General features: G+C 35.8%; 1 protein-coding gene across 1 annotated transcript in view; it reads left to right on the top strand.

Annotated features, from left to right (window-relative positions):
• The first annotated feature begins 1609 nt into the window (after positions 1–1609).
• Positions 1610–13769, top strand: part of LOC115428688 (cyclic AMP-dependent transcription factor ATF-6 beta-like) — a 31849-nt gene continuing 19689 nt past the window's right edge. The window contains exons 1-3 of the mRNA XM_030147854.1: positions 1610–1893; positions 11079–11152; positions 13434–13515. Coding sequence (XP_030003714.1) covers positions 1821–1893; positions 11079–11152; positions 13434–13515 — 229 coding nt within the window. The 5' untranslated portion in view covers positions 1610–1820. The remainder of the gene's footprint in view (positions 1894–11078; positions 11153–13433; positions 13516–13769) is intronic.

Raw genomic sequence — 13769 nt, 5'->3', positions numbered from 1 at the left:
ATCCATAACGTCAAGCAATGTACTCATGGTACAGAGTTTAACACCAGACATGATAAACAGAACCCAAGGAAAAAAAAAAAAGGCAATACAAACAAGACACATGAAGACAGTCAAGACAGTGCTGTTAAAGGAGGAAAGAAAATATATTTAAAAAAAAAACAGGTCAATAACAATATAAAAACCTAAAATATTTTTAAAGTTCCAGGCCAGGTAACATATTCATACAGTGTACAAGAGGCTCCCATATTTTTTCAAATTTATTGATAGAGTTATTTAGGGTGCACTTAATTTTTTCTAACTTTACGTTAAAGCATGATGTGATGTCTCTGATCCATTGATCATGTGTTGGAGGTGATGAGTCCTTCCATTTGAAGAGAGTGGTACGTCTAACTAGTAAAGATACAGAGGCCACACCTTTTTGTAGGTGAGCTGAAGGAACTGATTCATTTGTGCATGAAATGAGACCGAAAATAACAGTAAGGGGAGATGTCTGAATACGACACCCATATGCCTTAGAAATGAAATGAAAAAGAGTTCCAGAAGGGGGTCAGTTTGGAGCAGGACCATAGCATGTGGTATACTGTTGGTGGGGCCTGCTTGTATCTGTCACAGATAGGGTTTATGTCAGGGAATATTTTTGCAAGTTTAACTTTAGAGAAGTGCAGTCTATGTAAAATCTTGAATTGAATTAAGGAATGTCGTGGAATGTCTTTTTTTTTTTTTTTTGCACTAAAATAATTTGGAGTTGTCATTATTTATTGGCTCTCATGCTATTTCTTTTACTGGTCTGGCTCACTTCAGATTAAACTGTGCTGAGTGTGGGCCCTGGAGGAAACTGAGTTGGACACCCCTGCATTATATAGTCTAGTGCTGCTCACGTGCACACATTCCTGACCAAAACATTGCATCTGAATGCATCTTCTGAAGTGTGTCCCTAGAGGGCGCTCTGCTCCACACACACACCAGGCAGGACCAGGTCTCTGCAGGTTCATTAAAGCTTTCCTGAGCAGCTCACCACACCTGCAGCATAGCCCGGTGGATTTGTGTTCACAACAAGTGAAATGCACAAACAGAAGCCCAGCTCCATGTGCTTCTGTGTGTCCTCCTTCAGCCTCTCACTGAAGTTATGTAAGAACTCCACCCAAATATTTAAGGAAAAAAACATGTATATATGTACTCCACTGGAAAATGTAAGAATCTTCCACATAGACCCGTATATAAATACATACATAAATATATGGCTGCTTGTGTTTACAGTAAAAGGGCTGCACTTCTGTTTGGAACAAACCGTGTGAGTACACTGAAGTAAAACCATCCATGAGTCAACGTGATTTTACCGTAAAACTATCTGTGAGCTGTGATTGGCTCGTGTGCTTGTCACTTACAAAACACCCGCTTTTTCTTTTTATTCATTGGTGGGTTTGCCTGTCTATTAAAAGCTGACCGTTTGATTGGAACGAATCACCTTTAAAACCCTCTCACCCTCTCTGAAGCGTTTTATTGGTCACGTCGGAGATCAATCACGTAAGCGGGTAATGTGATTGGCTTCAGTCGAACCAGTGGGTGGGAGTTATGATGAAATTCTGTTTCCTCGTCTGTCATAAGCGAAAGGAAGGAGCGAGTGCACGAGCGGTGACAGAAGCTGAGGAAAACGGCTCATTTTCCACAGAACAAACACCCGTGGAAGTGGAACAGTCAATGCTAAACCTGTCTGTTCCAGCTCGGGTCGGTTAATGCTAAAAGTTCGCGGCCGTATTAGCCGGTGTAGCTAGCTGCTGTGTGCCCGCTGCTCCGTGTCGGAACACACCGCCTTTGTGGGGATGAGTGCGGAGCTGCTGGCCGACCTGGACAGCCGCTTCTTCGCCGATAACCTCCTGACGAGCGAAGACTGGGGTGAGTCTGCTGTAAAGTACTGTTTCTGTCTCATATGGACGGGCATGTCCCTGACATGAAGCCGGTGGGGGTGCTAGGTGGACGGTGTGGGTGAGCAGCCTCCCTCCCCCTCCAGCCCGGAGAAAAGCCCCCAAACCCGGGGTGGTTTTCAGCTGTGACCCGCTGAAGTGATCCGGTCCAGGATGGAAACTGGGTTCAGTTAGTGGAAAAAGAGAGGAAATGTGCGGGACATGTGGATGCAGCATGTGTTAGAGGTGCTTCCTCTAAAACACACACCCGGATATGTTAGCTTATGTGTTAGAGAGAGAGAGAGAGCCCACTGAAAGAATAATAATAATGATGATAATAATAATAATAATAATAATAATGATAAAGGATCTGCGGCACAAGGAACACACACATATTTATACACAGAACACACACATTTATACACATATACACAGAACACTCACACACATATATACACAGAACACACACATTTATACACACACATTTATACACATATACACAGAACACACACACACACACATTTATAGACAGAACACACTCACACACACTTATACACATACACACAACACACACACACACATTTACACACACATACACAGAACACACACATTTATACAAACACACACAGAACACACACACATTTATACAAACACACACAGAACACACACACATTTATACACATATACACAGAACACACTCACACACACTTATACACATATACACACAACACACACACATTTACACACACATACACAGAACACACACACATTTATACACACATTTATACACACACACAGAACACACACACACACATAGAACACACACACATTTATACACACACACAGAACACACACACATTTATACACACATACAGAGAACACACACATTTATACACACACATTTGTACACACACACAGAACACACACACGTATACACATATACACAGAACACACACACATTTGTACACACACACACATATACACAGAACACACACACATTTATACACACACACACAGAACACACACACATTTATACACATATACACAGAACACACACACATTTATACACACACACACACACACACAGGACACACACACATTTATACACACACACACAGAACACACACACATTTATACACAGAACCAGGCATTTTACAGCAGGGGTGTCAAACTCATTTTCTTCCGGGGCCACATTCAGCCCAATGTAATCTGAAGTGGTAAAATAATAACACGATAGCCAATAAATAATGACAACTCCAAATTGTTATAGTGCAAAAAATAATATTCAGTTATACCAATATTTACATTTACAAACTATCCAAACAAAAAGGATGTGAATAACCTGTAAAAAATGGAATTTGTTAAAAAATATAAGTACATTTTTATCAGTATTATGCTTCAACTTATCATTTATACATATGCACAAAACATTTAGTAACAGGCAGAAAATTGTTAAAACTGTGCTTAATTTTCTTTAGACATTTCAGGTTGTTCATATTTGTCCAGGTTATTCACATTTTATTGTTAAAGGATAGTTTGTTCACGTAAACATTTTCATAATTTAATGTTTTTTGCACTAAATCAAAGAGAAAAAAATTGGTGTAGTCGTTATTTATAGGTTATTATGATATTATTTTTGAGTTTGATGCCCCAACTTGCACTTTGCAAATTCATCCCGTGGGCCGGATTGGAACCTTTGGCGGGCCAGTTTTGGCCCCAGGACGCATGTTTGAGACCTGTGTTTTACAGAAACTGACACTTAGAACAACCTGCATCTGCATTACAAAGGCAGATCTGGTGTTGTATAAAAGCACTGCACAACATCAGGACAAATGGGATACGACATTAATATACAACAAGAAAAGCACTCGGAGAACACAGATCAGTGCCCCCCCCCCATCACCACCAAAATTTAATAATGTGTTTCTTGTGCCAGTATCAACATTTCCTGAAATTTTCATCCAAATCCGTTCATAACTTTTTGAGTTACCTTGCACACAAACAAACAAACAAACAAACAAACAAACAAACACACAAACACACAAAGCAAAGTGATCCCAGTACCTCCTGGCAGAGGTAACAAACTGAAACTGTGGTGTTTAAGGTGTGAAAATTCAATGCAAAACAAGAAAAGCACTTGGAGAGCACAGACCTCCGCCAAGACAGATCTGCCTCCCCCGTCACCACCAAAATGTAATCATTTCTTCCTTGTGCCAGTATCAACATTTACTGAAAATTTCATGAAAATCCGTCCAGAACTTTTTGAGTTATCTTGCTAAAAATCAAACAAACAAACAAACACGTACGCACGCACACAAAGCAGAGCGATCACAGTACCTCCTGGGAGAGAAAATAACTATAAAAATCAGGAGGAAATCAGTGATGCATGCATACAAATATAATACAAGACTTAAAGAGTGCAGAGGAAACTCACTTGGAAATAATATACATGAAACAGTTTTTAGTGTTAAATACAGTCGCGGAAAAAATTATTATTCCATCCAAAGTCCTCAAAAACACTGGTTCTGTAATCCAGTCCCTAACTCCTGTGTGTGTCATGTGACTAAAACACAGAAAAGAAAACATTGAATGAATAAAAGCACAGTTTTTATCAGTACAATGACAGATACTGATGGAAGAACTGACGGGATTTAGGTTTTTATCAAGAAAACAAGTTCAATGGATAAATATCAGCTCTGAAATTAAACTACTATGAGCTGTTTTTGTTGGAATCATTATATTTGTCCAAACAAACGGACCTTTAGTTGGACCAGGCATTAAAATGAACAAGAAACTGAAGAAAACAAGGGGTGGTCTAATAATATTTTCCACAGCTGTATATTAGACTTGTAATTGTGCACCAACTTCAAGGAGCTGATTTATATACTGGATCTTTTACCTATTTTTAGGTTTATAATTATGCTAAAATGCGGAGTTAAGCAGTGAAAGACCAGTTATTAAACTGAGTAACAACAGAATTTGGTGTTGGTATTTATTATTTATAATATAAACTTCAGATTCTGGAAGTAAAATAACTCCTGTGTGTTTGTGCTTAGTTTGATGTTCATGTACATGTTTATTGTTCAATAGTCAGTGTTTAGTGGCGGATGTTTACATCTTTAAGAGTCTGTCAGTTCATTTTTTCATTTTTTTTTTTTTTAACTTTCCTGTTTGTGCACAGTGTCCTGATAACATTGAACTATTGAACACATGCTTTAAAAACAGGTTTTACTCGTACTAATCCCTCATCTCGTTCTAAACACTGAATTACTTTTACTTTTACTTTTGCTGCAGCTTCACAGAAATGCCATCAGACACGACAAAAACGATTTCTGCAAAAAAAACACTGAAAAACTGAAAGATTTCAACCCAAAAGATGCTGCAGTAAATAATACACGTTTATACTTTTATTTTTCAAGACCATCCTGCTGTTCATTCACTCTCGCTGGGTTTTATCTCTTCATCCGTATGTATTGAAGTGTTATTGTTGGTGTAAATAAATCAGAAACTGAGCTTCTCATCACATGCAGCTCAGAAAACACACAATATGACAATTAGTTTTTATGTCCGATGAACCTTCCCACTGCTCTGAAACTCACTGATTTTACATTTTAAAAATTATATAACACATGGTTGGTTTTATTCTGACACAGAAATAAAACTTAAAGATTTTAGTTCAGATATATCCACATGTTTTGAAAATAATTGGATTATTTCGTTCATTTTTTATTATTTTGTTCATTTTTGTTCATTAATATTTGATTTGTTGTTATTTTAGTCTTTTTTTGCTCTTTTTTTTTTCATTTTGTTGATTATTTTGTTCATTTTGTTGATTATTTTAGTCTTTTTTTACTAATTCTGTTGAAGTTTTGTTAATTGTTTAAATTGTTCATTTTGTGGATTTTTTTTTGTTTTGTCAATTTTTGTTCCTTTTGTTGATTATTTTGGTCTTTTTTTATATAATTTTGTGAATTTTTTGTCAATATTTGTTAATTTGTTTTTATTTTTTCGTTCATTTTGTTGATTATTTTCTCATTTCTTGTTCATTTTTTAAATTATTTTGTTCATTTTTTGATTATTTTGGTCTTTTTTTTTACTCATTGACTCACCTCAGAGCCATCGTCTCACTCTTTTTTTTTTTTTTTTTTTCATTTTGTTGATTATTTTGTTGATTATTAGTCTTTTTTTTTTACTAATTCTGTTGAAGTTTTGTTAATTGTTTAAATTGTTCATTTTGTGGATTTTTTTTTGTTTTGTCAATTTTTGTTCCTTTTGTTGATTATTTTGGTCTTTTTTATATAATTTTGTGAATTTTTTTGTCAATATTTGTAAATTTGTTTTTATTTTTTTGTTCATTTTGTTGATTTATTTTCTCATTTCTTGTTCATTTTTTAAATTATTTTGTTCATTTTGTTGATTATTTTGGTCTTTTTTTTTTTACTCATTGACTCACCTCAGAGCCATCGTCTAAGACTAGAAATGAAGTCCAAAGCATCTTCATCATTTTAGAAACAAAGATAACAACTGAACACAAACTAACCAATGCATCAGGACAGAATCACAGACGCCTCCTTAAAGTTACCAACACCTAATTCTGCTGTTACTCATAGGCACCTTGAATTGCCTTGTTGCTGAAATGTGCTATACAAATAAACTTGCCTTGCCTTGCCTAATAAGCCTTTCACTATTTAAAACTCTGCATTTTGACATAATTATAAACTTAAAAATAGTTAAAAGATCCAGTAAATAAGTCAGCCCATTGGAGAGGTTGGTGCACAATTATAAGTCTATTTATTCTGGCCCGGAGAAATAAAATTTAGAGATTTTAGTTCAGATATATCCACATGTTTTGTCCTTGAACATGGAACATTAAAAAAAACAAAACAGTTCAGTCTGTTCGTCATCGTTTCTTTCAGTAAAAATAACAGTTTCTGCTCCGTTTGTCCTGGTTTCTGTTCTTTCTGATCTTCATTTGTGAACGTCATAATTGTTTCCACTATTGATTATTTTCACCATTAATCGATGAGGTTTGTGACATTTTACGAAAGTGTCTCAAAGCCTAAATATGTTATAGAATGTCTGGTTTGTCTCAGAGAACATGAAGAACCACAAAGTAATTAGATTTACAGAGCTGGAACCAACAGTTATTTTCTGGAACATGTTTTTAGGCTTTTTTTGAACTTTAAACCGAATTAAATGACTTAATCTGCATGTCACTGGTTAAAATAATGCACTGCTTCCTGTGTTAGATGTTAGTTGAAAACTTCAGTGCATGGTTGTGGAGTCTGGAGGTCTTTTTCCAATAAAAATATATAATTTAGCATAATCTCATTTGAACAAAAATTAGATAGTGTCCAAAACATCCAAAAGATTTGTGCACTGGAGGATTTCTGTGTGCTGTAGGTCTGGGAAAAGTCATTTTAGTTCATTTGTATGATTGGATTTCACATGAATATATGTTCAAATGCTGCAACTTCGCCTTTTATACGGGTAGAAATACCTCGAATAAAACCAGGAACAAAACTCAAGACAAGGCAGGTTTATTTCTATAGCACAGGTCATGTACAAGACTATTCAAAGTGCTTTACATGAAACATGAAAAGCATTACAGCAGAAGCAATAAAAAGTAGAGCCATGAGACAAACAAACAAACAGAAAATCTGATAAACAGATAAAACAGATAAAACCTTTTAGCTTAAAAGGAACAGTGCAGATCTGACCTGATGAATGCAAACTATTCAAATGCAGCTGAGAACAGGTGGGTCTGGAACCTGGATTTAAAGAAACGGAGTGTTTCAGCTGATCTGGCCCAGAATAAACCCAGAATAAAACCAGAATAAACCCTGAATACAAGACAGAATAAACCCTGAATAAACCCTGAATAAAACCCTGAATAAAACCTGAATAAACCCTGAATAAACCCCAGAATAAACCCTGAATAAACCCCAGAATAAACCCAGAATAAAACCAGAATAAAACCCTGAATAAACCCCAGAATAAACCTTGAATAAACCCAGAATAAAACCTGAATAAAACCTGAATAAACCCCAGAATAAACCCTGAATAAACCCCAGAATAACCCTGAATAAACCCCAGAATAAACCCTGAATAAAACCAGAATAAACCCTGAATAAAACCAGAATAAACCCTGAATAAAACCAGAATAAACCCTGAATAAAACCAGAATAAACCCTGAATAAAACCAGAATAAACCCTGAATAAAACCCAGAATAAACCCCAGAATAAACCCAGAATAAAACCAGAATAAAACCCTGAATAAACCCCAGAATAAACCTTGAATAAACCCAGAATAAAACCTGAATAAAACCTGAATAAACCCCAGAATAAACCCTGAATAAACCCCAGAATAAACCCTGAATAAACCCCAGAATAAACCCTGAATAAAACCAGAATAAACCCTGAATAAAACCAGAATAAACCCTGAATAAAACCAGAATAAACCCTGAATAAAACCAGAATAAACCCTGAATAAAACCCAGAATAAACCCTGAATAAAACCAGAATAAACCCTGAATACAAGACAGAATAAACCCTGAATAAAACCCAGAATAAACCCTGAATAAAACCCAGAATAAACCCTGAATAAAACCAGAATAAACCCTGAATAAAACCCAGAATAAACCCTGAATAAAACCCAGAATAAACCCTGAATAAACCCCAGAATAAACCCTGAATAAAACCAGAATAAACCCTGAATAAAACCCAGAATAAACCCTGAATAAACCCCAGAATAAACCCTGAATACAAGACAGAATAAACCCTGAATAAAACCCAGAATAAACCCTGAATAAAGCCCAAAATAAACCCGGAATAAACCCTGAAGAAAGCCCAGAATAAAATACAGAATAAACCCTAATAAAAGACAAAATAAACCCAACAATAAACTCTGAATAAACCCCGGATAAACCTTAGAATAAACTCTGAATAGACCCTGAGTAAACCCAGGATAAAGCCAGAATAAAACCCTGAATAGACCCAGAACAGACCCTGCGTGAACCCTGACCTAAATGCAGTCAGATAAGACAGTAGTTTATTAGTGCTGAAGTCAGGTCAGGTTGGTTCCACACACCTCAGTGAAAACACAAGAACACTCTAGAACCACGACTAATGAGTCCACCAGTCATCCACTACTGCACAGGGGACAAACCTACGGTCCGTGACCCAAAACCAGCCCCCCAGAGGTTCCAGTCCGGTCCACCAGTGGTTCCAGTCCAGCCCAGGGGATGAGTTTGCATGCTGAACTGGTTTTAGTTACGGTTCCACAAACAGAACTATATGATCTAAACCAGGGCTGTCAAACTCATGTTAGTTCAGTTCCACATTCAGCTAAATCTGATCAGCAGTGGGCCCAACCAGTAAAATAATAACAGAATAATATAGAAATAATGTCAACTCCAAACTTTTCTGTTTTAGAGCAAGAAAAAGTAAATTTACATTATGAAAAGGTTTACATCTACAAACTATCCTTTCAAAAGACGTGAATAACATGAACAAACTCAAAAAAATCAGTGTAATTTTAACACTATTCTGCCTCAGTTTATCATTTCCACATGTACATTATAACGAACAGATCACAGTGGATCTACAAACACACAAAACATTTAATAACAGACAGAATATTGTTAAAATTGTACTGACTTCTCTTCAGACATTTCAGGTTGTTCATATTTGTTCAGGTTATTCACATTTTTTGCGAAATTATACTTTGTTTTAGTGTAAATACATGATAATATTTACATTTACAAACAGAAACATTTGCAGTTGTCATTATTTAAATGTTATTAAGATAATATTTGACTGGTCCTGCCCATCTGAGATTGAATTGGTCTGAATGTGGAACCTGAACTAAAAGGATTGTTCATATCTGAGTGTAATTTTTGCATTTCATAAATTCATCCCTTGGACCAGACTGGACCCTTTGGAGGTCTGGTTTTGGTCCACAGGCCGTATGTTTGACCCCCCTGGAGCACAGAGCTGCTCATGGAATAAAAGCATCATAATGTGTTGAAGCTCCATGTGCACTCAACCTGTCAGTCATTAGTTCTCCCATCATGCTTTGCAAGTCACGGCTCTGGACTTTGAAACTGAAATAAACAGCGAGTCCAACGGAAAATACTGACTCTATAAAAACGGGGATGTTTATAAACTAAATGGACAAAAGTATGTGGACACTTCATGTCTAAGATGTCCTGTTTATGAGGTTAGACATAAAAAACATCTATATTTTCTAAAAGTTTAATGGTAGATTTTTCTTCCTCAGTCAGATGTGATGAAAGTAGATGTTTAGATGTGGTTAGTTTACAGAGTTTACAGTCAGAGCAGGAAAAAGATTTAATAAATTTGGAGGAAGAACATTTAAAATCATAGAATAAAAAAAACAACATAATCAATGTTGAGAGAAATTAATTAGATTATTTTGTTCATTTCAGAAAAACTCTAAATGTGAGTTCAGATCCAAACAGACAGATCTGGCAGGAAAAGATGAAAAAAAAAAAAAAGGAATTTTTGAATTTTTTTTTTTTTTTTTTTTAGGTCTTTTTTTCTTTGATTCTATTTTTTGGTGTTTTTCTGATTGTGAATCTGTTTTTTACGTGTTTTTTTTTTTTTTTTTCTCTGAATCTTTTTTTGGGTGTTTTTTCTGATTGTGAATCTGCTTTTTTTTTAGGTGTTTTTTATTTTTTTTCTCTGTTTTTTTGGTGTTTTTCTGATTGTGAATCTGTTTTTACGTGTTTTTTTTCTCTGAATCTGTTTTTTGGGTGTTTTTTTCTGGTTGTAAATCTGTTTTTTAGGTGTTTTTTTTTTCTCTGAATCTGTTTTTTTGGGTGTTTTTTCTGATTGTGAATCTGTTTTTTTTTTTTAGGTGTTTTTTATTTTTTCTCTGTGTTTTTTTGGTGTTTTTCTGATTATGAATCTGTTTTTTAGGTGTTTTATTCTCTGAATCTGATTTTTGGGTTTTTTTTTCTGGTTGTAAATCTGTTTTTTAGGTGTGTCTCTCCATGTGGATCATTATTCCTGACGTTTCCCTCTTTGTGTATTTTGTTGTTGTTGCTGTTTTTTCTCTGTTTCATTGGTTTTCTCTGTTTTGTTGAGTTTTCTCTGTTTCATTATTTTTTCTCTGTTTCATTGTTTTTTTTTTCTCCGTCTGCTCGTCCTCAGATCTGTACCAGTGTGAGAGTATGGAGGAGGGTGAGGACGCCGATTTCAACCGAGGACTGAAATACGACTCGGCGGTACGAACACTAAACATCCGCTCATTTCCAGTGTGTATCGGTCACGTTCAGACCTCAGGCTGCACAAGCACTCACATGTGTTGGCTTTCAGCCTGACTCCATGTTTAATTATATCCACGAAATCCAGTTTCAGGAACATAATGGTTTTACCCTGAACACCGCCACCAGATCTCCTTGGTGTTTTGTCGATAACTAGGACAGATTTGGTTGGATTTCTTCTCCTTGATAACCAACATAGTGGACCTCCAGTGGAAGAACCATATAGATTTCAGCTTCTTTATCAGTGTTATAAGTCATCCACATGGGGGCGCTGTAGTTGAAAATCAGTATTTTGGACATAAATCCAGCAATAATAGACCGATTGAGATCAAATTAGGTTCATATTGATCATCTTACAAATGTAAATACTAAATATACAACTAAACATACTAGTAAATATAATACTAAATATACAACTAAATATATGACTAAACATACTACTAAATATACTATTAAATATACCAAATATTCTACTAAATAAAGTCATAAAGATACTCCTAAATATACCACTAAACATGCTACTAAATATACTATATATGCTACAAAACATACTACTAAATAAAGTAATAAATATATTCCTAAATATACGACCAAACATACTAGTAAATATTCTAATAAATATACTACTAAATAAGCTAATATACTGCTAAATATACTAATAAATATATTCCTAAATATACAGGTAAACATACAACTAAATATACTACTATATATATTCCTAAACATACTACTAAATATTCTAATAAATATACTATTAAATGAATTAATATACTACTAAATAAACTAATAAATATATTCCTAAATATACAGGTAAACTTACTACTAAATATACTAATAAATATGCTACTAAATAAACTAATATACTACTAATTATACTATTAAATAAACTAGCATACTAGTAAATAAACTAATAAATATACTAATAAATATGTTCCTAAACATACTACTAAATAAACTAATATATTACTAAATATACTACTAAATAAACTAATAAATATACTCCTAAATATGCAGGTAAACATACTACTAAATATAGTACTAAATAAACTAATACATATACTGAATAATATATTCCTAATCATACTACTAAATATATGAATAAATATACTACTAAATATACTAGTAAATATATGAATAAATATAGTAGTAGACCAAAGCAGCATGTTTACGCATTTGGCAGACGCTTTTTTCCAAAGCGACTTACAGGGGAAAACCAATTAAATCACTCAATCAATCAAATTTTATTTATATAGTGCCAGATCACAAAAAAAAGTTATCTCTTGACATTTTATATATAGAGTTGGTCAAAACCAGACTCTAAGCAGACCTCATGTGTTTCATTCATGACCTCAGTTGTGAGTAAAACACCTGAGTCCAGAACAGACTGAACCCTGAGGACCCAAACCCTATAAAAGCACTGACATAAACCCTTGAGCTCATCACTGTTAATGTTAAACTACCCATAATGCCGTGGTCTCTGTAAAATACCATAATCCCACTGGTGTGTCTTCTGTCTGTTTACTGAGTAGGAAACATGTATGTATTTACATAAACTCTGTAAAAGCAGATGATGTGTCAGATAGTCAGGCCTGGTCCTGGTCTGGACTGACCTCAGATCAGATCAGATAGTCAGGCCTGGTCCTGGTCTGGACTGACCTCAGATCAGATCAGATAGTCAGGCCTGGTCCTGGTCTGGACTGACCTCAGATCAGATCAGATAGTCAGGCCTGGTCCTGGTCTGGACTGACCTCAGATCAGATCAGATAGTCAGGCCTGGTCCTGGTCTGGACTGACCTCAGATCAGATCAGATAGTCAGGCCTGGTCCTGGTCTGGACTGACCTCAGATCAGATCAGATAGTCAGGCCTGGTCCTGGTCTGGACTGACCTCAGATCAGATAGTCTGGCCTGGTCCTGGTCTGGACTGACCTCAGATCAGATCAGATAGTCTGGCCTGGTCCTGGTCTGGACTGACCTCAGATCAGATCAGATAGTCTGGCCTGGTCCTGGTCTGGACTGACCTCAGATCAGATCAGATAGTCTGGCCTGGTCCTGGTTTGGACTGACCTCAGATCAGATAGTCAGGCCTGGTCCTGGTCTGGACTGACCTCAGATCAGATCATTATTAAACACTGATTCTACTGTGAACAGGGTTAAAAGTGGGAGGAGTCAGAGTGTCACAACAGGACACGTGTTCACTTGGTTTTCATCTAATTCTTCGTCTTCTTTTCCTCCTCGTCGCAGTTCGACAATGACCTGGTCCTCACCCTGGATCCGGACAACCCCACGTCTCCATGGCGACACCTGGATGACAACCTGCTCACAGGTACAGATGCACCTGAAACCCGACACTGCGCCGCTCTGTGTCTTCACGTCACGTCTCTGAAAGCCGAGACGCTCCGTCCACATGTTGAACACATTTACATTAAACCAAAACACAGAAAACAACAAAGAACTCAAGTCTCGTGTTATTTTAACAGATTTGTATCCACTGATCGTCATGGAAACTGAAGAAATTCTGTTTAATAAATGAAAAACCCTTGAAGTTTCATCAGTCATCTGTAAATAAAAACAGAACTG

The sequence above is a fragment of the Sphaeramia orbicularis genome, chromosome 11 (genome assembly GCF_902148855.1).
Source record: "Sphaeramia orbicularis chromosome 11, fSphaOr1.1, whole genome shotgun sequence".
In the NCBI taxonomy this organism is placed as follows: Eukaryota; Metazoa; Chordata; class Actinopteri; order Kurtiformes; family Apogonidae; genus Sphaeramia; species Sphaeramia orbicularis.
Note: the sequence above shows the minus strand (reverse complement) of the source record. Positions and strands in the feature narration are given on the sequence as shown.